Below are 22,570 nucleotides of genomic sequence, written 5' to 3' on the forward strand. Positions count from 1 at the left end.
TGTGTTGTCGTTTCCAAACATCGCTGCTGCTGCTGCTGCTGCTTTTATTCAGATTTTCCCATGGACTGCAGACCAAACCCCCACAGCCGGAGCTTATAAGGTCTTGTGCATGAAGTGAACTCCTTACTACTCTCCCACCCACTCTTCCTCCTCCTCCTCCTCCTCCTCTTCCTCCTCTCTGTGTTTATGTCCGTCCCGCTCAGATCAGCAGAAGACGACGCGCAATGGAACAGCGCACATCCCAGTCTGCGTAAAACAGCGCCTCAGACAGTTAAACAGTGGATGCTGCTGCACAAGCAATGTCCTGTACACCCCTGGTAGTCATTTAGCGACTTTTGCTCACGGGAGACCTTTGTTTTTTTTGTTTTGTTTTTGTTTTTTTTTTACAGTAAGGAGCGTCAAAACAGGGAAAAGTCGGTGGAGTAAAGTGAAGCTGCAGGACACTTCCAACATGCATTGGGCAAGTCTGCATTCCACTCTGACAGCACTGGCACTTGCAGGTGAGTAATAACTGAATACACATCGGGTATTTGCACCGATTTTTACATCAATGACAGGAGGAACGGAGCCCCCCCCCCCCCCCCCCCTTTTTTCCTCTTACACCGCGCCGGCGCATCTTTTACGCACGCGTCGGACAGTGTCTGAGATCATTGAAAACCGGCGTAATTATTGACGACTAAGCGACTAAAAGCACCCATTAGGTGTGTCACTCACACTGTCTGCCGGTCCATTAAAAAGGTGGTGGCACCACACTGTCCTCGTAAACTGCCCCTAAATACTTTCCGTCCGCATTTCCCAGATGTTATTTATTCTGACATGGGGCTAAACCGCAGAGCACTTAATAGTTTCTACACGCAGCTGCTCGGTTTTAAAGCCTTATATTGCCTCATGTAATAGAAACATTAGCCCATAAAGAGCTAGTGTGACTTTTGTGTCAGTTTCTAAATGAATTATTCTCAAAATTTAACCTTTCCTAAGTGATTTATTACTGGTTTTTTTATACTATTATACTCTGAATTTTGCAATTTTTTCCCAGTGAAAATCATTTATTTTCTCATGTTTTATTGATTGATCATGCAGATGTTCATAAAAACTCATGAAGACCCAGTGCTACTTTTGTGTCAGTTCCTAAATAAATACATTTTTCTCTCTATTTAACCTTTCTTACATGATTTATCACCATTTATTATAATATTATCCTCTGTATTTTGCGTTTGTTCAGTGTAAATCATATATTTTCCTATATTAACTTCAGGGATCATGTAGATGTTCATAAAAACTCAGAGGAAATTCAAAGGTTATTGTATCAAAACAAAAACAAAAAAACTGAAGTAAAGGTGACTTTTTCAATGAAATATATCACTAACTGAACATAAAAACAAGCTTCTCCATTCACTGTCATTGATCCAACTCCATGGGTTTTACTGGTGAATCAATGTTGTAGAAGATGACGGTGTTTCCATGGTAACTACGCTGCCTCTGAACGTCCAAATGGGTCATATCTGATGACCATGAAAAGATGACAAACTGTATTTTGATTTCCAGTGGCTGTTTGTGTCTTTAACACATAAAGACCCAGTGCTATTTTCATAGCAGTTCCCAATTTCTCTATATTCAACCTTTCTTATGTGATTTATCAGCATTTATTGTAATTTTATTCATTTTATTTAGCATTTTTTCAGTGAAAATCAGGTGTTTTTCTATATTTATTTCACTGATTGTGTAGCTGTTCTTAAAAGCTCAGATTAAAGTTGAGTGTTATTATATCAGAAACAAAGAAAACTGAAGAAAAATGAACTTTTTCAACAAAATATATAATTAACTGAACATAAAAACAAGTGTGTCCATCCACTGTCATTGATCCAACTCCATGGGTTTTACTGATGAATCAATGTAGTAGAAGATGACAGTGTTTCCACGGTAACTACGCCGCCTCTGCACGTCCAAATGGGTCATATCTGTTTGATGAATATGAAAAGATGAATAACTGTATTTTACACCAATCATTTACACTTATATTATAAGTTATATTAATTGTTTTTATATTTATTGGTATTTATTGTTGCACTTTGGTAAGGGTATACTGAACCAATTTCGTTGTAACATGGAGTACAATGACATTAAAGCCTATTCTATTCTATTCTATTCTATTCTATTCTATTCTATTCTATTCTATTCTACACGTATTGATAGGATTAGCAGGGGTGTGTATTGGTAAGAATCTGGTGATATGATACAAATCACAATACTAGGATCATGATATGATGTATCACAATACTGTTAAAAAGGCAATTTTTTGTTTGTTTCTTTTTTAAAAATGATTATTTCCTTGAAGAATTGAATTACAGCAGAAATATGCACAAATACTAAACACGTTTTTATATGATCACAACAGGATCTGATGCGAAATCACAAAATTTTCCTGTGTTAAAACTTAAATCATATTTTACAGACATTACAGTTTAAGATCCTGTTCAAATGTTCATATTCTATTAGTTCAGAAATAATATCAGAACATTATTTTTGTGCAATCCCAACAAAGGAACTAACATTGTTTAATAAAAGAGTGTTAATTAATAATAAATAAAATATAAACAAAAAAGAAAAACAAAAAACCAGAAATGAACCTCCACAATATCTGCATTTGAATAAATACCTAAAAATATCGATACAGTACTTTTTAATATTGATACAGTATTGTGAAGTGAAATATTGCGATATATTGCAGAACTGATATTTTCTTACACCCCTAGTCAACAGTGTAGATCAGTAGAGGCTTTTGTTTGACGGTGGATGTTTGGTTCTTTATGGGTCAGAGTCGGTCAGATTGGCCTACGCTGCCTTAATTGAACGTTACACATGCCGGTGTTTATCCGCCAGTGTCAAGACTTCCTCTGCATGTCAGCAAACATTTCTTCACCCTGATCTATTTTTGCGTCTCTGCGGAATCTTCTCAACACAGCAGTGCCAAGACTTCCTGAAGAAGTACATTTTTGTTGCATTTCAGCAAAGATTTCTTCACTGCTGTGCATTTTTATGTTTCTGTATTATCCCCTCAGCTGTCATTTTTACACCGTAACACCCTGAAACAAACCTCAAAAGTCGTCCTCGGATAGATGTGCGGTGGTTTTACTTGAAATGAGAGGCATTAATGAGATAAATATTGTTTTTACAGCAAGCTTAAGGGCCAATTGGGGCTCTGTGTTAGTAATGGATATGCATGTTGGTGTTGTGAAGTCCCGCTGGTAATGCTGTAGTTCTCAGGTTCAGCTCCAAAGCAGCAGAAGTGAATTAACGTCTAGGTCATGTTTAAGTAGTTCAAACATGAGGGAAAGTACCTGGTGAAGTAGAATGAACTTGAACCTCTGAGTCTGGAAGAGGAGGAGGAGGAGAAGAAGAAGAAATAGGACAAAGTAAACAGAGCATGTCTCTCTCTTTAATTCTCAGATTCCTACGCTTACATGTGATACTGGCTTGTGATGGTCATTAGAGAATTGAGTTAGTGATGGAGATGAAGATAGAGGTGTGTGTGTGTGTGTGTGTGTTGAAAAGGGATCAGCAGGAGCATTATAAATCATTACAACGCTAAGTCAGGGTTACTTATGTGGCCCAAAGTGCCCCCCCCCCCATATGCCCTCTAGTTACCTCCTCCAATCAGAATGGTGCAGGTCAATAATGTTTCACTGATTGTTTCCTCGCGTATCCTCGCTGACGGCCAAATCCACGACACACTGGGAGAAAATCTCTGCAGCCGAACCACATCCACATTCCCAGCTCCACCTTGTCATTAAATTCTGATTTGCTGCTTTTGGGTTTTTCGCCTGGCACCAGTTTCTTACTTTACCATTTATTGAGCAAGTGACTATTTTTGGTAATTTCTGCACACATTACAAGACAATGATAGCAATATTTACAGTGAGGACAGGTCTAATGTGGTCTCCAGGGTCTGTAAGGTCCACCTCTGCATGAACAGTGAGTGTACCTGCTTTGTTCGGTACCATGAAGTAATAGTACTAATGTAAGGAATGATGTTCAAAGGGGTAATGTGGATGTGGACTAGGGGTGTCAGATCTGCAATATATCGTGATATTTTATTTCACAATACTGTATCAATATTAAAAAGTACTGTAATTATATTTTAAAGTATTTATTCAAATGCAGATATTGTGGAGGTTCATTTTTGTTTTTTGTTTATATTTTATTTATTATTCTTTAACACTTGTATTAAATAATGTTGGTTCCTTTGTTGGGATTGAACTAAAATAATGTTCTGATGTTAGTTCTGAACTAATAGAATATGAACATTTGAACAGGATCTTAAACTGTAATGTCTGTAAAACAGAATTTCAGTTTGAACACAGGAACATTTTGTAACATAGCATTAGATCCTGTTGTGATCAAATGAAAACGTCTTCAGTATTTGTGCATATTTCTGGTGTAATTCAGTTCGTCAAGGAAATGATTTAAAAAAAAGAAACAAACAAAAAATTACCTTTTTAACAGTATCATGATATATCCCGATATATCATATCGTGATCCTAGTATTGTGATTTGTATTGTTTCGCCAGATTCTTAACAATACACAGCCCTGATGTTGACAGGTGTCTGGATCAGCACTTATGTTGGTCTAATGTTCTAAGAGACATGTTCCTTTCACCTTACATGTGTTTTTCTTGTATTTTTTTATATATACTTCTTGGATTTATTTATTTTTTGCCATTTATGGGCAAGGAACCAAATATGGTAACTTCATTGACATTGATTTTTTTTTTTGCATAACAATAAAAAAATTGGCAAATTTCACACAAGTTATAAACTATTGTTAGTAGTGCTGCAACAACGAATTGATTAAATTGATCCAAATCAATTCTTAAAAGAGTTGGCTACAAAGTCAGCAGTTGATTTGTTGTGTTTTGAGCATGTTCGTATTGAGGCACGCCCGAAAATACAGAGCAGCATGAGGCTTCGGATGCTGGGCAATCCTGTTTGGCTGAAATGTAGTGTGCTGTTTATGCAACAAAACTTGAATATGGGGAAAAAAATGGCCAAAATCCCATAGTGCAGTACATTTCGGGCAAACAGGGCTGTTGTGGCCACTGGTAACATAATATAAACCTATCTTAGGATAGCCTACATGTTGTGATTACTTTAGCCTGGTAGCTAGTTATTAGACACTCTTGTCGTAATTAGAACATTTTCATCCATCTCCGTGTATGTGGCCACCAGACTCACATTACCTATCGCTGACTGGAACTAATACATACAATGCTAGTTTTAAATATATCAAATATCAATTTCCATTTATGTGTTTACATTTTGTATCATATTTGATACACCGGGTTTCAATGCTCAAATATTATTATTTTTGAACAAACAAAAACATAATATAACACAAACATGTCTAACAAATTGTTAATTCCTTTTCAAAATTGTCCCAGTTCTTCCTCCTTCCTCTTTAATGACAGTCTTGTAGTGTCACTGGAAAGGCTTCAGGGGAATGAATTCCTCTCCCTGGTGGATTATCTGTATATTACATGTATCTAATTGTATACATCAGGTTCTTCAAGAAAAAAAAATCACACTGATCATGTAGAGGCCTTCAAAACTCATGTATCAAATATGATATGTTTGGTGTTATAGGGTTAAACTCATCGTTAGTTGCAGCCCTACTTGTTAGCTCCTCCAATAACACACTTATATTGATATGTTGAATTTCAGAGTATTTCTATGAGTACCCTATAAAGAGTTAACTAAACTAGCTCAGTTCCTATCAGGTCCCCTCTTCGGTGTAAAGTCTGGTCCTGTACTTTGACCTTCTGGAGTATGACCTCAGTCAGGTTACATGGGGGGTGGGTGTGCGCAGCTATCTAGTTCGAGACCGTTCTGGGAGATCCCATGTTGTCCTTTCGGGGCTACCTTTTGCTTGCCTCAGAGGCTCACATGTGGTTATTGTAGTGGCAGCATTTAATCTCTGTAAATTCCTAACGGAGATGGGGCTACAGGTGGTTTGAGTTTGGTGCTGCACAGCAGAAGGGCATCTGGCTTCAATCAGCATGTGTCAGACTACAGTGACCAAGCAGGACTAAGACCAAGAACCACAAAGCCTACAATCAAGACTAGCGCCTAATGATCATTGCATATTCATTGCTATTTTTTCAGTAATATTTATGATTTAAAAGTGTTTTTTTGGCCTGTAAAATACCACAGAAGATGTAAAAAATCTTAGCAAATAGCACTTGCTTTGCCTGACATTAATGCTGCATTCCAGACAACCCATAACTGGTGTTTTTCCAAACTTGTACTGGTGAAAATGCTCTGAAATCTCAGTCAAACCTGTGACTTCCCACCCGTGAACTCATACTAGATCGATGTACTCCCAGTTCCGAGTTCAGACGTCACGTAGCAATGGCAGCCCCCATGGATGCGGTGTTCATGCAGAGTGTTTATTACCTTTGCCAGGAGGTATTGTGATCACTTTGCTTTGTGTGTTTGTTTGTTTGTTTGCAACTTTACGGGAAAACTATTCCACCCATCTTTACCAAATTGTACCCACAGATAGGCCTAGGCCCTGGGACCAACCCATTACATTTTGGGCCAAGTAGGCCAAAGTTCAAGGTCACAGCAAGGTCACAACATCTACAATTTTCCTATCTCTCATTGAGCAATTTTCGAAAATTCATAAAAATTTCAAAACGACTCCAATTAGCCTCCAATTTGATTCACCCATAGCTTATAACAATATCTTATATCTGGCACAAAATTGTCCACATCCACTGTGGAATGTGGATTCTGTGGACATTTCAGTTTAACATTGAAAATCCCATTTACGACACATTTTTCATGATAACTCAACAAATGTTGATTGGAATTGAATATAATTTGACACACACATGACTGGTACCAAGCTTCAACTTTTTCTGCTGTATGGAACAACCTTGAAACTTTTTAATCTAAAAAGAAATAGTCGATCTGCACATGCACACCATTCAGGGTGCTTGGCGGAGGTTTGCGTTCTCTGAACACTTGTTAAAACAAGGTATTACTCTGATATTATTTATCTGCAAATGCTCTGTATAATCAGCAGCTACTCTAGCGTTAGCTAATTTTCAGTCCATTGAGTGCAAGAATAAATTAATACCAAATACGAATCCAACTATACAAATGACATAACATAAAAGGTAGAACAGCTTCTCTTGCCTTATGTGCCATTTTTCCTCCTCTGTTTCCCTCAAATAACCAAGGAGCAAGCACCTTTGGTGATAGAAATGACTGGAAATGAACATAACGTACGGTCCACCACGCTGGGTTGTTTACATCTTGCTACTACAATTCCTTGTGCTCTGGCAGTTTGGCGTGACTTGCCTGGAACGCTACGAAGTCGTGAGTCGTGGTTTGAAGTCGTGACTTACGGGCTCAAAAAACATCCTGGAACGCAGCATAATTTTGAACACAACATAAACTGAACCCAAGTAATGTCCAAGAGGTAAAATCAGAGTGTAGTGATGCTGTGTCAGGACCAAAGCATGACAGACTGAGGCAGTGTGTGAAATTCCACTGGAACCTACTAAATGTTAGGCTCAAACAGTGGGTAAGGTTTCTTTGTATGAAACCAATAGTATGTGAATTGCGTACTACTTCCAGGTAAATATTACCGTATGTAAGCTCTGGACACTGTGCCAAAATAAATACCCCATAATACAATGCAGCTGTGATGACGATGGTTACTGACAGAAGGCGAACAGAGCCCAGTAGCCTGTGGTCAGATACAGTTTGTTGGATCACACAGATTCAATTCAATTCAATTCAATTCAATTCAATTCAATTCAACTTTATTTGTATAGCCCAATATCACAACAAGGTTATCTCAAAGGGCTTTACAGAGTCAGTTAGAGTAAACAACAGTCAAATGAACAGCAAGAAAATGAGTAGTGTCCAGGGCATCCCCCGTCCTTAGACCCTCCTTCTCGGCAAGGAAAAACTCAAAACCCAGTGGGAAAAGGGAGAAACCTCGGGGAGAACCACAGTGAAGGAGAGATCCACTCCCATGGACTCCCAGATGTTGGTAGAGCTGAGATCGGCCACTTACCAAGAGGCGTTCACAAAGCGAAATGTATGCATCTAATCTAGGAACGTACACTCTGAAGTTTAATTACACTACAGGTTGTTGAATGTGAGTAAAGATGTGTGTATATCTTGGGGGGATTTCTGATGAACCTTGAGACTAAACCTCATACACAGAGTGGATACAACAGCAATCAAGTTCTTCATATACACTACTAGGGGTGTGTATTGGCAAGAATTTGGCGATACAATACAAATCACAATACCAGGATCACGATATGATATATCACGATATATCATGATACTGTTAAAAAAACGATTTTTTGTTTGTTTCTTTTTTTGTGAATGATTATTTCCTTGAAGAATTGAATTACAGCAGAAATCTGCACAAATACTAAACACATTTTTATTTGACCCTAACACGATCTAATGCTATATCACAAAATGTTCCTGTGTTCAAACTGAAATTATATTTTACAGTCATTGCAGTTTAAAATCCTGTTCAAATGTTCATGTTCTATTAGTTCAGAACTAACATCAGAACATTATTTTTGTGCAATACCAACAAAGGAACTAACATTGTTTAATAAAAGAGTGTTAAATAATAATAAATAAATTATGAAAAAATAAATTAAAAAAATGAACCTCCACAATATCTGCATTTGAATAAATACCTAAAAATATCGATACAGTACTTTTTTAATATTAATACGGTATTGTGAAATGAAATATCGCGATACATTGCAGAACCGATATTTTCTTACGCCCCTATACATTACCAGTCAAAAGTCTGGGCTCAGCTGGTTTTTCTTTATTATCATGACTATTTCCATTGTAGGTTCTCACTGAAGGCATCAAAACTATGAATGAACACATATGGAACTATGGACATGGAACCTCATATGGAACCTCAGTGTGTTACTGGAGGACATAACAAGACTTTTTTTACTTTGGTGAAATTTTTACATTTTTTTTGTCATGTAGACACCCCCCCCCCCCAATCACCACCAAAATGTAATCATTTGTTCCTTGTGCCAGTAGCAAGATTTCCTGAAAATTTCATCCAAATCCGTCCATAACTTTTTGACTTATCTTGCTAACAGACAAACAAACAAACAGACAGACAAACCCCGATGAAACAGCGGAGGTAATAATTATGTAGTTATAAAACGTGTGACATAACTCAAAGCATGTTTTCTATTTTAGATTCTTCAAAATAGCCACATTTTGCTTTTATTACTGCTCCACACATTCTTGGCATTCTCTGGATGAGCTTCATGAGGTAGTCACCTGAAATGTTTTCCAAAAATCTGGAAGGAGTTCCCAGTGAAGCTGAGCACTTGTTGGCCATCTGTGGTTCATCTCATATCATTTAAATGAGAAGGGGAGTCCAAACTTTGGACTGGTGGTGTAGTTCCGTAAAAATATTATTGGCTGAACTACTTAATTCTCTTTCCATAACACTGAAATAACAGCACTTTTACGATCATACAGTAAATGAGTGTTTTACCAAGTATTTATATCAAACACCCAGTAAGGATTGAATGAGTACTGGGCTTTATGCACAGTCCTGCTACTTCCTGAACTTAAAGGGCTCATATTTTGCTAAACCCACTTTTATTAGTCTGTGGTTCATTGATTTTGTGTATTTGGACCCAAATAGTTCAAAGCTATCTTCATATTCATTTTGGCAAAAATCGAGTGTTCTACAACCTATTTTGATTCCTATTTAATTTGTTATGTTTTATAACTAGTTACGTCACGACATTTGCACATATAAGGTCAAGACTTCTAATGAACATTTCTCCGAGTACGACATAATTGTTTGTCAGCAGCAGCGGTTGTAGTCCAAACTAAAAATAAGTCCAAACTTCGAGCCAGTTACCTAAAATGTTCAGTTGTTGGTTGAACGGGACAGAGCAGCAAGTTCAACAACCTAGACTGGGCGGGGTCATGTGCATTTAAAGGGCCAGTGCTCAAAACGACCTTTCTGGTGTCATTACTCAGAAATATTTTGAAGATGGACCTGTGGAGTTGAAGGAATGAAGAATTCAGACCCAAGCAGAGCATTTACAGTTTATGGAGACCACAGGGAAATGTTTGAAAATGCAAAATTTCAGTTAAAAAAGCAAAATGATGAATGATAAATGATAAATCCAAGCACCATTCTGAACACTCTTAACTGCAGTGTCACATATGTCATGCAGATCACACATGATGAGATCTTTAGTTTTGACATGTGAGAAGTAGCTGTAGGAAATCTAGTAACAGAGTTCATATAGTTTACGGATTCCACTGCCTTTTTTTTTTTTTTACTGACTACCAAGGTTCTAATAGTTTTGGATTTTTCATTATAGTTTAGTTTTAGTTAGTTTTGACTTTTTTTCTCTAATTCAGTTAGTTTTAATTCGTTTTTAAAGCAGGTTTGCTAGTTTTTATTAGTTTTCGTTTTCTTCGAAATGCTTAGTTTTATTTTAGTTTTGTCGTATCTTTTCTCTTCTTCGCTGTTGTATTCAAATAAATCCCAGACAGGACTCGGCTGTTTTCTCCCAACTTTAGTCTCCATGTTTCCAGGTAGAGTGGGAACAAGAAGACGACTCTAAACCACAAGTGAACACAAGTAATGGACCATTAAATATCATATGGTGCCAGCAGCTAAAATTGCTTGAGGGAAATAAATTGATTTCATATCAATCCGACACTGACAAAGATGGAAACTAAGGGAATTTTATCCATAATTTTTGTTGAATTGAATTGAATTGATTGATTGAATTGATTGCCTTTATTGTTATTTGACAGTACAAAGTATATCAAACGAAATTAAGTTCGATGATTAGGGACATCAGGCCACTGCTCCTAGTACAGAGTACAACTTGAGCGCTACCACAAAACCCTTTCTTCGAAAATTGCAGTGAAGAACAGAAGATAATGCAAAGCACAAATATGAGACATCATACAGTTTTCGCACAGTACACGTGGACACATGCTGGAATTTTTTCATGGATTTGAAGGGAATTGGGGGACAGCGTGAACATTAAGGCAGACAGCAGACGTGAAGCAGCAGATAGCAGAGCTCAGAAAAACACGTCTGCTCTCTTCCAAGGACAACACAGACTATACGTATAATATACGTTTTAGTTAGTTTTGTAAGCACACAATACAGTTTCAGTTAGTTATCGTTTTTTTCTTTTAATTATCGTTTTTATTTATTTCAGTTAACAAAAATGTTTTTACACTTCTAGTTTTCGTCATTTCGTTAGTTTTCATTAACGATAATAACCTTGCTGACTACAAACATCACTGAGTGACTGTTGCGGAGCTGTGTGTGGTTGGAGGATGGAGACGTCAATGGATGAACTTGAGATGAACTTTTTTGGAATCCCAACAGTGTTTTGCTGAGGACTGGAATATGTTTTCTCTCAGATCACAGACATGGGAATCTGTCTATGTCTTTGTTATCGTGAACACATGGACCGCTGCAGTAGATGACCAGACGAGATGTTTAATTCAGTTAAAAGCTGGGAGGTCAAGGGATGCAAGTCTGTGGACATTAAGGATTCTCAATTTAATTTATGAGCCTGGCCAGACTGGGTGGTGAACCCTGCCTTCTCTGTCCACTTCAATATGTCTCCTCTTCCTCCTCCTCCTCATCTTCTACTGTCTCCATTATCTTTCATTTGGATCAGCTCGCTCCCCTGGCAACTGTAATCAACAGTAATTTAACATAAACTGTCTGCTGGCAGTAGCACACAGATTCCCAGGAAGTCTAAATAGTCAAGGCCTGAATGTTGTTAGTTTGTGTCCTCTTTGACATCTTTAATTTGTTTACTTTTACCATCTACAGGGAGTCCAGAAAGTCTCTTTACAATTTAAAAAAATGCTGATAAAAGGAATTGATGAGATCTGTCAATCAGATTTGTTCACTTCATTTGTTGCACTGGTTCTATGTAGCGGTTATCAACGTTGGAATGGCTGGCGTTGGATCATGTGTAATCGAATCGTTGCATCAACTTGAAACGGAATAAAGCAGATCATGTCGATAGCCTCATAGCATAATTGCCCTGGGGCAAAGTATAGAAGTATATATAAAACATACAAGAGAAACACATGTAATGTAAACGGAACATGTATTTTAGAACATTAGACCAAAATGTGTGCTGGTCCAGACCTCTGTCAACATCCACATGATCCCTTTGAACATCATTCCTTACATTAGTACCATTACTTCATGGTACCGAACAAAGCAGGTCCACTCACTGTTCATGCAGAGGTGGACCTTACAGACCCTGGAGACCCCATCGGACCTGTCCTCACTGTAAATATTGCTATCATTGTCATGTAATGTGTGCAGAAATTACCAAATTTAATCACTTGCCCAGTAAATGGTAAAGTAAGAAACCGGTGCCTGGCAAAAAACCCAAAAGCAGCGAATCAGAATATAATGACGAGGTGGAGCAGGGAGTGTGGATGTGGTTCAACAGCCCACCCTTTTAAGAATTGATTTGGATCCATTTAATCCATTTGTTGTTGCAGCACTACTAACAAGACTTTATAACTTTTGTGAAATTTGACAATTTTTTTATTGTTACGCAAAAAAAATCAAGGTCAATGAAGTTACCGTATTTGGTTCCTTGCCCGTAAATGGCAAAAAAATAAATAAATCCAAGAAGTATATATAAAAAAAATACCAGAAAAACACATGTAAGGTGAAAGGAACATGTATTTTAGAACATTAGACCAACATAAGTGCTGATCCAGACCCCTGTCCACATCCACATGATCCCTTTGAACATCATTCCTTGGTCATCATTCCAGATCTGCCTTGGTGGAGGTCTGCGCTCTCCGAGTGCTTTTCTAGTTTAAGTTTGAACAGTGGAAAATTTTGCGATATACCATTAGATCCTGTTGTGATCAAATAAAAATGTGTTTAGTATTTGTGCATATTTTGGGTGTAATTCAACTCTTCAAGGAAATAATCATTTAAAAAAAAAGAAGCAAACAAAAAAAAGGCCTTTTTAACAGTATCATGATATATCGTGATATTTCATATCGTGATCCTAGTATTGTGATTTGTATCGTATCACCAGATTCTTGCCGGTACACAGCCCTACTTGCCACTCACGCTGGTGTATGAATGCATGTGAATGTTAGGTGGTGGCATGAATTAACAGCTACGCTTCTGTCATTGAATACAGGAGTAGTGTGGAATACAGGTGTAGTGTGAATGTGAGAGCGAATGAATAATGGGTCAATAATGTAAAGCGCTTTGAGTGTCCAAAAAACGCGCTATAGAAATCTAATCCAATCCATTCTTATTATTATTACCAAATTACCAAAAATAAATACATAAAAATAAATACATAAATGACCAAAAATAGTCACTAACCCTATAACTGCTGGTTATTGAACGTGTCCACGCTTCGTACTGATGTCCACAGCAAGTTTATTCTTCACAGAAGATAGTGTGATGGTACACCGTGAAAACTAAATACAAACAGAAAATTAAACAAGCTTTTACTTAAACGTCATTCTTACACAGCAGTAGTTTTTTGTTAACATAAATTAAAAGTCGTTATTTCCGTGTTCGCCTGGATAACCAACAGAAAATGGGACAGGGGTGTAATGTTCTGTTTGGACCCGCCAGATCTGTCCTTTGCTCCCGCGTTGTCCTTCGCTTCCTTGTTGGGGGTCACATGACATACATGAACTTTGACCAGGACGAACTTACTTAATGCAAAATACTTATTTGACTTAACAAAACAACTTAAGTTACAACAAATGAGATATTTCAATAATGATGTGCAACATAAAATTAACCCAAAAAATCTAAAATATAATGATCAGATTAATAAACTACTGTGTTGACATAGCAACTTGATGACCTGAAACTCTATCTATTACATACCCGATAAAGGGTTAACCCTAATCTTTAATCATCAGCCTTTAAGTATCCACTACCGGTCGACCTCTGGCTCTACTTAATACAGATATCTGATACAGCAGAGGAGTAGCTTTTCATACTTCTCACATGGATGTGAACCTAACACTTACCTCATGGGTTACATTTCCTCACATTCTGACGGTGTGACAATCTGTGGTGGTGTGACAAACTTACTGTGGTCCAGAGTATACTGGTCTGCTCTGAGAACTATATGACTTCACCTTCAGTATCTTAAAGATAGATCAGATAATGCGTCAAGAAAGATATCAGTAGTGACATATTGTTCACATTAGTCCTGTTAGAGTGGAATGGTTAAATAATCGAATGACTAATGACTCTAACATATGTATGATAACGTAAAAACTCACATTTTCCACATCTTGTTCTATTTTCTTTGAATTCTACCTAAATGGGCTGAATCATAATGGATGATAGTTTATGTTGTCAGGTCAGATCACTGATATAAGGGGAGAAAAGAGGATGAAATGACGTATAGTTTGAGCATCGGTGAAACAACTTAAAACGTGTTCATGTATCTGTTACAGCTGATCTTAACCCATACAGACCCAGTGCTACATTTGTGGCAGTTCTAAAATGAATTTTTCTCTCTATTTAACCTTTCTTAATTGATTTATTATAATTTATTAGAACATTATCCTCTGGATTTTGCATTTTTCAGTGTAAATCATGTGTTTTCCTATATTTAATTTCATTTATTTAATTAAGATACACATGAAAACTTAGAGTAAATTCAAAGGTTATCATATAAAAATAGAGAAAACTGAAGAAAAACTGACGTTATCAGCAAAATATATAATTAACTGAACAATAGACCAAGTGTCTCTATCCACTGTCACTGATCCAACTCCTTTGGTTTTACCGGTGAATCAGTGTTGTAGAAGATAACAGTGTTTCCGCGGTAACGACAGAGCCTCTGAAGGTCCAAGTGGGTCATATCTAATGACCGAATTAATACATTTTTCTCTCTATTTAACCTTTCGTACATGATTTATCACCATTTATTATAATATCATCCTCTGTATTTTGTGTTTGTTCAGTGTAAATCATATATTTTCCTATATTAACTTAAATGATCATGTAGATGTTCATTAAAGCTCAGAGTAAATTCAAATGGTATTATATTAGAAACAGAGAAAACTGAAGAAAAAGTGACTTTTACAGTAAAATCTATCATTAACTGAACATAAACCCAGTGTGTCCATTCGCTGTCATTGATCCAACTCCATGGGTTTTACTGGTGAATCAATGTTGCAGAAGATGACTGTGTTTCCACGGTAACTACAGAACCTCTGACTATCCAAATGGGTCATATCTGATGACCATGAAAAGATGACGAACTGCATTTTACACCAATTATTTACATGTATTGATAGGATTAGTGGATCAGCAGGTATTAAACAATTTAGATCAGTAGATGCTTTTGGTCAGTGGTGGATGTTTGGGTCTTTAGCCATTCGTAACCAGTAGTTCTGCCATATATTTACATTGAAATGAGATGCTTTTTGGATATATTTTGGGTAATGTGTTGAAAAATTCAAATACTTATAATAAAATGCAGGATTTGTTTTACCACTATTGCAGTTGTGGCCACTTTGGGCGTATTTAAAAGCTTTCATTGTGTGTGTTTTTTTTTAATTGGCCTTTAAAATACCCATAAAACAAATGAAATATCTGGAAAGTCATCATTATGCTCTCTAAACCATAGAATAGAGCCATCATGAGGAAATTTAGGTCATTTTCCTTCTAAAACACAAACTAGGCCTGTTTCACTGTCAATGTCACACAGTCATGTTCCTTCACAGAAGAATCCAAATAAGTTTATGGTTCAACTGATGGTGATGGTGAGTCTTAGGACATGAAGTAAATGTTAAAGTTACAAGTGGATAAAAACTGTAGGACTCATTAAATCTAATGTTTCTTGTGCATTTTTCATAAACATTGTGAAATTAAATCATGTTTTAGAGGCAAAATAGGTATTTTCAGATCTTTCAGGTATTCTAATCTCTTTCATTTCTTTCGTTTCTCATTTACTTCCGGCTTTGGTCTCCACAAAAAAAGAAAAAAAAAAGAAAAAGAAAAATATGAATCTCTAAAGGTTGGCACCCAACAAACAGGAACTAGACGTTTGTGGTTCACCAACTGAAAATACATGTGGTTGTTTCAGGTTTGTTATGCACAAAGCTTCAGCTGCAATAAGTCAGAGCTTTAACACCTACAGCTATATGAACATGGAAAGAAACAAAGTAGAGGCACATGAAAACATTACAAATATTAAAACTGAATACAATACTAAAACATGGACATCATCAACTACTACTACTAATATTATTTTTCTTACTGTGCACCTGAAACCTGGAACACTTTCCAAAACCATCTGAAACTTACCACACTTTTATCATTAGGACAATTTAAATCCTTAATCACCTTTTATTTTATGTGCAGCTGCTCCTGTTTTTAAGTAGATGTCCTTGTTTTTAGTTCATCTTTTGTCTCTTTGTGGTACTTCTGATATGTGCTTTACATGTTTAAAAAATTTTGTGTTTTAAATCCATAATTCTATCTTATTGTAACTCCAGCTGCTCCTTTTTTTAAGTAGACTTCTCTGTTTTTAATTCGTCTTTATCACTTTTACTTTTCGGTATTTCTGATATGTCTGATGTATTGTAAATGAGGTTGCTTCCTCAATATATCTCCAAGTTTAAATAAAGGTTATGAATGAATGAATGAATGAATGAATTAAATTATCCTTTTTATTTTGAGTTTTTTCAATGTAAATCATGTACTTTCCTATATTTAATTCACTGATCATGTAGACATTCATGAAAACTCAAAGTGAATTCAAAGGTTATTTTATGAAAATAGAGAAAACTGAAGAAAATGTGACATTTTTTAGTAAAATCTGTCATTAACTGAACATAAACCAAGTGTGTCCATCCACTGTCACTGATCCAACTCCATGGGTTTTACTGGTGAATCAATGTTGTAGAAGATGATGGTGTTTCCATGGTAACTATGGAGCCTCTGAACGTCCAAATGGCTCATATCTGATGACATTATCCTCTTATTCTAACATTATCCTCTGTATTTTGTATTTTTTGGTGTAAATCATGTATCTTCCTATATTTAATTTCCTTTATTTAATTAAGATTCGGATTAAAACCTAGAGTAAATTTATAGGTTATCATATGGAAATAGAGAAAACTGAAGAAAAAGTGACTTTATCAGCAAAATATGTCATGAACTGAACATAAACTAAGTGTCTCCATCCACTGTCACTGATCCAACTCCATGGGTTTTGCTGGTGAATCAATGTTGTAGAAGATGACAGGGCCTCTAAACATCCAAATGGGTCATATGTGATGACATTATCCTCCTATCCTAACATTATCCTCTGTATTTTGTATTTTTCAGTGTAAATTATGTATTTTCCTGTATTTAGTTTCCTTTATTTAATTAATATTCGCATGAAAACCAAGAGTAAATTTATAGGTTATCATGTAAAAACAGAGAAAACTGAAGAAAAAGTGACTTTATCAACAAAATATGTAATTAACTGAACATAAACTAAGTGTCTCTATCCACTGTCACTGATCCAACTCCATGGGTTTTTCTGGTGAATCAATGTTGTAGAAGATGACGGTGTTTCCACGGTAACTACAGAGCCTCTGAACGTCCAAATGGGTCATATCTGATGACCATGAAAAGATGATAAACTGTAATTTACACCAATTATCTACATCTATTGATAGGATTAGTGGATCAATAGGTGTTAAATATTTTAGATCAGTAGATTGTTTTGATCACCAGTGGGGTTTTTTTGGTCTTTATCAGTTAACTGGAGCAATGGTTTGAATATTTTGTCATTTTTGCATGTTCATGTGTGTAAGTATTTAGTAAGTGAAGGTCACGAGAAGGAAAATATCCATACCAGTGTAGACAGGATATCAATTTCAGTCACTTTGTCTTTCTCATTTTCTCTTCATGTTAACTTTAAATAGTGCAGAACATAGCAGGGCGGTGTTTCATGGAGATCTTTCGTGTGAAATCAGAGATAACTGATGTGAACTGTGTTTAATTTGATAGGAAGTTGCAGTCTTTGGATAAACACAAAACAGAAGAGCATTTATTTCCTTGAAGAAGAGTGCTAGTCAAATGGAGGTTCAAAGATTCAGCTCTCAGCCTGTGAAACCACAAAGGCCACCCACATGACTTGGTTTCGTACTCTGCCGCCTCAAACCCGCTGCAGATGTGTAATGCTGTTAGTGTTTCTGCTGTGTCTGCACTACGGTGACCATGAAACCACTATTCGCCAAGTTAAATGATGTTCAAGGTCAGGCAAAGATGGTTTTACAGAATCAGTTGTGCCATCTGGAGCAGGGATTTTATCAGCAGAGATTTTGTCGGCTGATGAACATGTGCCTGTTATGGAGAAGCACGAGTTTAAGATGACATGTAAGAGACGTGTTGGAGAAATCTACAGAACCTTTGAAGAGAGAATGAAAGAAGAGGTGCAGGACTGTACGAGGAAGTACAAGTTATTTACAGACTTTAACCTTTAAAGAGCCAAACAGCCACTGGTAACCAAAACCAACTACTGATCTAAACTGTTTAATATCTGTTGATCCACCAATCCTATCAATACATGTAATTCCAGTGGTGTGCAAAAATATTAGAACATTTGTCAAATCTTAACAAACTGGTGGTTTATTTTTTTTCCCCAGAGCCTGAATTTCACTTTTTTGTCATTGCAAAATATAAAGGCAAAGGCACTGAGAATATTTCACCTACAAATTTATCAGTCCAGTCTGTTTTTATGACATTTTACTGTAATATTTAGTGTGCCTCCCTTGGTAACAATCTAAAGAAACTCTAAGAAAACTCTCTGGAATGAGCTTCTGAGAGCATGGGATGACATTGGGGTCGAAACTCTCAGAAAATACATCGACACAATGCCAGACAGATGCGCTGCTGTGATTGTTGCCAAGGGGGGCCACACTAAATATTGGAGTAAAATGTAAAAAAAAAAAAGGACTGGACTGATAAATTTGTAGGTGAAATATTCTCAGTACCTTTGCCTTTATATTTTGCAATGGCAAAAAAGTGAAATTCAGGCTCTGTGAAAAAAATAAACCACCAGTTTCTTAAGATTTGACAAGTATTCTAATACTTTTGTTCACCACTGGAATTTGTGTAAAATGTAGTTAGTCGTCTTTTCATGTTCGGAGGCTCCGTCATCTTCTACAACATGGAGTTTGATAAATGACAGTAGATGGAGATGTTTGTTTTTATGTTCAGGTAATGATAGATTTTGTTGAAAAAGTCACTTTTTCTTCAGTTTTCTTTGTTTCTGATGTAATAACCCTCAACTTTAATCTGAGCTTTAAAGAACAGCTTCATGATCGGTGAAATAAATATAGAAAAACACCTGATTTTCACTGAAAAAATGCAAAATAAAATGGATGAAATCACAATAAATGCTCATAAATCGCAGAAGAAAGGTTGAATATAGAGACATTGGGAACTGCTATAAAACTAGCACTGCGTCTTTATGTGTTAAACACTTCAACAGCCACTGGAAATCAAAATACAGTTTGTCATCTTTTCATGGTCATCAGATATGACCCATTTGGACGTTCAGAGGCTCCGTAGTTATCGTGGAAACCGTCATCTTCTACAACATTGATTCACCAGTAAAACCCATGGAGTTGGATCAATGACAGTGGATGGAGAAGCTTGTTTTTACATTCAGTTAATGATAGATTTTGTTGCAAAAGTCACTTTTCCTGCAGTTTTTGTTTTTGATATAATAACTCTCATCTTTAATCTGAGCTTTAATGAACATCTACATAATCAGTGAATTAAATATAGAAAAATACCTGATTTTCACTTGAAAAAGGCCACATATAGGGGATAATAAATCACTTAAGAAAAGTTAAATAGAGAAAAACCTCATTTGGGACTTTGGTCATAAAAGTGGCTCCAGGTTTTTATGGGTTAAAGTTGTACCATTGGACAGACACTTTGTCAGTGCACCAGGATACAAAAGCTCCATGACTCTTAGACGGATTGCCATGAAATTTGGTGCAGACCGTCATGACCTTTTCAGGATCTCGATGACAGGTCTAAGCTTCTGTTCGTTTGCTAGCGTGGCTTCAGGGACGTCAGCACAGCTCAAACTGCACAGACGTACATGTAAATAATGGTTATTATGTGTGTGTGTGTGTGTAAAGGTGGCTGAGTGTATACTAGGGCTGGGTTCTGCCACAGGACTGAGTCATCCCTGAGTCATTATGCTCTTGTCTCTGTCGTTACTGCACACAGGGCATGAAACCAGAAAAAAAGAAGGAAACTCTGGGTTTCCAAGGTGATGCTTGCACAAAACTTTGTGAGTGTTAGATGTGTTAGGATGGTTTCTATGAGTGTGAAGGAGTGTCTGTTTTTTTATAGTCACATTTATCTTAACTCAGACAAAACCCATGGATATTTAGTTGTATTATTAGAATATGTATTTGTTTTTTTTCCTTTACATATAATTGTAAAGGTAATAACGTTAATGTAACCATTAGCTTATATTAATGTTTATATTATATTATTTATATCAGCACTATTTTTTAAATATAGACTTCGTAGGTGTACATACTGTTTACACTGAAATAAATGCTGTTAATATTGTTCATATTGTTCATAGATATACAGGGTGGGGAAGCAAAATTAACAATATTTTGAGGCAGGGATTGAAAGACAGTGTATGACCAATTAGTTTATTGAAAGTCATGAGAATTTATTTGCCACAAGAAAATGTCCATAATAGAAAATGTTTTTATTCTATGTGTCCTCCTTCTTTCTCAATAACTGCCTTCACACGCGTCCTGAAACTTGTGCAAGTGTTCCTCAAATATTGGGGTGACAACTTCTCCCATTCTTCTTTAATAGTATCTTCCAGACTTTCTGGTAATAGTTTTGCTCATAGTCATTCTCTTCTTTCCATTATAAACAGTCTTTATGGACACTCCAACTATTTTTGAAATCTCCTTTGGTGTGACGAGTGCATTCAGCAAATCACACACTCTTTGACGTTTGCTTTCCTGATTACTCATATGGGCAAGAGTTTCTGAAAAGGTATGGATAATAGTGTTAGGTATGATTATGACATCAATATATGTTTGGTTTCAAAACAATTGACGTAGTGCCTGCTGAGAAAAAACAACTAAATGTTCATTGTAAATTTTGCTTCCCCACCCTGTATATATGGTCACATACTGTTAATACTGTAAATTCTGTCAATTCATATTTTGTCCATTTTTATTTTTTATTCTACTTAGCTCTATTCTTATGTTACTTTATAATACTGGAAAATTTCTATTGTATTTTCTTATCTTATTTTTAGTTTTTGTAATTTTATATTTGCTTTATTCTTATTTTTATAGCACTGGTGTTTATTAATATTGTTGCACTGACTGTAGTAGACCTCTATTCTATTCTATTCTATTCTATTCTATTCTATTCTATTCTATTCTATTCTATTCTATTCTATTCTATTCTATTCTATCAGAACAAAGCAGATCGCTCATTAATAGACCAGCGTAAATAGTATTAACACTTAAGTGTATTATGTGCCTGAAATTAACTTAACATTAAACTAACTCAAACATTCAGATCATTGTAATTGAAAGGAAATCATTTTGAGAGTTTATTGTCCCCTAAAGTTATTATTTCCATTTTAAAAGCTTAATTTAAGCTGTTGGTCACTATTGCACCAACCTCTGCTCATAGTTTGATAGATTGTAAAATCTCCTATCGGTGCCAGTTGATCACATCAACCACTTACTTACTCTATCACTAATAAAATAAACATGTAACATGTTTTATGACGTGTTGGCTGTATACACTACATCGTTTCACTTAATGACAATTACTGTGTTTTTATTTGAACAGCTCAGACTATCTTCAGATAATGTTTGAAAAGCTAATCTTTCAAGTGGCCTCAAAGTCTCAAATAAACAAAGAAACCCATGTGGTAGTGAGATAAGTGCAGAATAATCCCCAAAGTTCACCCCACATACACACACACACACACACACACACACACACACACACACACACACACACACACACACACACACACACACTTAGGAAAGAAACTGATGTCCATCAGAAAGGCACCTCAAGTAAACAAGGCGCCCCATGTAGGTGGGACATCACATGTGGGTCAGCTTACACAGATCTGCACCTCCACAGAAGGTCAAACCACACACAGACACACACACACAGACACAGACACACACACACACACACACACACACGCACACAGAGACACACACAGACACACACACACACACAGACACACACACACCTACACACACACACACACACACACACACACACACTGAACACATAAAACCATTCCACATATGTTTCACACTTCATCACTCGCCATTACGTCTCTTCAGACTGTTGTGTTTTGAGCATCTTTGAGTATATCTCCTTAACCCTGTTAAACCCTGGTGTAATTGTTGACATGTTAACCCTTTAGCCTCTGACGTGTCT

The 22,570-nt window shown here is 36.3% G+C and overlaps 1 protein-coding gene across 1 annotated transcript in view; it reads left to right on the top strand.

The window, feature by feature from the left end:
- Positions 1 to 147: 147 nt before the first annotated feature.
- The window catches only part of itga1 (integrin, alpha 1), a 180,285-nt gene continuing 157,862 nt past the window's right edge, over positions 148 to 22,570 (top strand). The window contains exon 1 of the mRNA XM_030150240.1: positions 148 to 500. Coding sequence (XP_030006100.1) covers positions 452 to 500 — 49 coding nt within the window. The 5' untranslated portion in view covers positions 148 to 451. The remainder of the gene's footprint in view (positions 501 to 22,570) is intronic.

The sequence above is a fragment of the Sphaeramia orbicularis genome, chromosome 12, assembly GCF_902148855.1.
Source record: "Sphaeramia orbicularis chromosome 12, fSphaOr1.1, whole genome shotgun sequence".
NCBI classification, from domain to species: Eukaryota; Metazoa; Chordata; class Actinopteri; order Kurtiformes; family Apogonidae; genus Sphaeramia; species Sphaeramia orbicularis.